The sequence below is a fragment of the Schistocerca americana genome, chromosome 3 (genome assembly GCF_021461395.2).
Source record: "Schistocerca americana isolate TAMUIC-IGC-003095 chromosome 3, iqSchAmer2.1, whole genome shotgun sequence".
Lineage (NCBI taxonomy): Eukaryota > Metazoa > Arthropoda > Insecta > Orthoptera > Acrididae > Schistocerca > Schistocerca americana.
In genome coordinates, this window is record NC_060121.1 from 891,196,329 (window position 1) to 891,199,227 (window position 2,899).

Sequence of the window (2,899 nt, forward strand, 5' to 3'; positions counted from 1 at the left end):
TACTGATTAGTATTTGTTTTCTTAGTGAACACCAACATCTTTATACTAGCTAGAGCACAAATGAAACATGTGGTGTATGAAACGAGTGTAGTTTGAACAATGTTAGCCAGTTACTTGCTACAGCACACAAATATAAAATAATAATTGATCTTCATTAGTCCTATTACTGTAATATCCTTGGATTGAGTAAGACCAAGTGGAAGGGAAAAAAACTCTAAATTGTTGAGAGGTGGGTACAAATTATACTGGCAGGGTCACAATAAAGAGGCAAAAATTGGAGTGGGGTTTGTGTTTCACAAAGACATTGACCTAGTTACAGATGTGGGCTTTGTAAGTGAAAGGATACTTAGAGCAAGAGTGACCTTGGGAAAGAATAGTTTTACTACACTCCAAGTGTATGCAACTCAGCAAGGGTGCAGTGAGGAAGAAAAAACGAAATACCTTGTAGAACTGGAAGAAAAAGTAATAGAAGATAACACTATGATAGTTGGGGATCTGAATGCTCAGATCGGCACCGATAGAAATGGATATGAGGAGGTGATGGGGTCTTTTGAATACGGAAGACGAAATGTTGAGGGTGAAGAAATTCTAAATCTGTGCATAAAGAATCATCTTTTAGTGAAGAAAACATTCTTAAAGAAACAAGATAGCCATAAGATTACTAGATATGGCTGGGATGGCAAATCTAAGACATTTATAGACTATATATTAACGGACAAATTAACTGGAGGAAAAGTAAGGGGCACTAAAGTCATACAAGGTGAGCACTTGGATAGCGACCACAGGTTACTAGTGGCTGGTCTAAACTATAAGATGAAAAGTTTGAATGCTGTACAAAAAATGCCAAAAATTAAGGAGTGGAAGTTGAAAGAAAAAGAAAATAAGGAAAGTTTCCAAAATCTAGTAGCACAAAAATTGCCAAAAACTGAAAGGGGTAGTGTAGAGGAAGAGCGGAACCTATTTAAAATATCAGTAGTTAACAGTGCTGTGCAGATATGCGGCAAAACAAAGGGTAAAGTGAGAGACAAGGAAATCAGTTGGTGGAACGATAGAGTAAAAGACACAATTAAAAAACGTAATAGGGCAAAGAAAAACATGAAGTGTGAAAAAAGAAATCAGAACCAGTGGCTGGTACCAAAAGATGAACACAAGGTGACAACACTGGAGAAGGAATACCGACAAAAGAAACTCCAAGCAAAGAGAATTGTGAAAGAAGAAAAGGAGAAGAGTTCGGAAATATTCACCCAGAAACTAGAGCAGGATAGCAAAGGGAACCAAAAACTGCTATACTGGTTGTTGAAAAGTAAAAGATCTGATAGAGAAGACATAAAAGCGATTGAAACAGAGGATGGGGACTCTATCATGGACAAAGAAGGTATCAGGTGAAGAGATAAAAAATTATTATGAAATCTTACCGAATGGGGAAGGTGCACAAGAAAGCGACACCGAACTCATTGAATTAGAGGAAGAGCAGGATCCAATCTCTTGGTTAGAAACTGAGAATTCCCTGAAACAGATGAAAAGTGGGAAGGCGGCTGGAGTAGATGAGCTTACAGAGCATATTATTAAAGCCGCAGAAATCCAACGAATACTATGGTTACACTAGGTGCTGGAAGTGATATAGAAAGAAAAACAAAGTGCAGATTAATGGAAAAAAGGAATTATTATACAATTGTTCATGAAAGGTAGTAGCAAGAAGTGCACCAACTACCGAGGAATCACATTGTTATCACACTGCCTTAAGATAATGGAAAAGGTCATAGAAAAGACAGCATGGGTTCAGAAGTAATAGGGAAAGAATAGATCTCATTTTCTCCCTCTGTCAGTTAATGGAGAAATATTGGGAAAAAGGAAAGGACTTGATAGTAGTATTCGTGGATTTCGAAAAAGCATATGACAGGGTACCAAGGGATAAAATATGGGAATGCGTGAGAAAACATAATGTTCCTGATTCATTAATTTAAAAAGTCCAGATGCTGGACGATGGTTGTGAGAGCAGTGTAAAGTAGGAGGTGGAAGTTCAAAATGGTTTAAGACAAAGACAGGTGTTCAGCAAGGCAGTTAGATCTCCCCTTTACTCTTCATTACACTTATGGACGCAATCATGATAGCAATTATGGAAGAAGAAAATGAAGATCTCAACGCTTTTGTTTTTGCTGATGGCATCGCCATTTGGGGAGAAACGGAAATGGAGGTTCAGAGGAGACTGGATTACTGGAACATAAAATTTAAAAAATTCAAGTTAAATGTGAGTAGGAACAAGACAGTGGCAATGAAGATGAGCAGGACACCCACACCTTGTCGCATCATACTGGACGGGGAGAAGGTTGAATGTATGAAAAGCTTCAATTATCTGGGGAGCATCATATCACGCGATGGAAGTTCCAAACTAGAAGTCTTAAACATAATAACAAATGGATCTAGCTTCTTCCACCAAGTACGAAATCTAATCTAGGACAAGGAAGTCCCTCAAAGAGCCAAACAGACCATGTATAACTCTTATCTCCTGCCAATCATGATGTATAGTCTGGAGGCGTGTGTCATAAATAACAGTGAAGAGAGTCAAATACAAGCATGTGAAATGAAGTTCTTTAGGTCAGCTCTACAAAAACCTAGGACGGACAGAGTCACCTGCAGTGACATTGACTACAGAGGAGAAATGAGTGCTTTGAGATTGAAGTGGTTCGGTCATGTGAAGCGAATGCATTCGACTCGAACTCCACGCCCGTATTTGTATTTGGGGATGGAGGTACCAGGAAGAAGACCAAGAAAGAGGTGGGCAGACCAGGTTAAGGAAGATCTCAAGAGGAGAGGAGTAACATGGGATGTAGTGGAGATGGGAAAGCTATACCACGAGAGAAACCAATAGAGGCATATCGTTCACCAAGTTCCTACGCAG

General features: G+C 39.0%; 1 protein-coding gene across 1 annotated transcript; it reads left to right on the plus strand.

The window, feature by feature from the left end:
• Nucleotides 1-480: 480 nt before the first annotated feature.
• LOC124606476 lies at nucleotides 481-1,386 on the plus strand. Its single transcript, XM_047138458.1, has one exon. It carries the CDS (start codon nucleotides 481-483, stop codon nucleotides 1,384-1,386), a length of 906 nt encoding a protein of 301 aa, XP_046994414.1.
• Nucleotides 1,387-2,899: the final 1,513 nt, after the last annotated feature.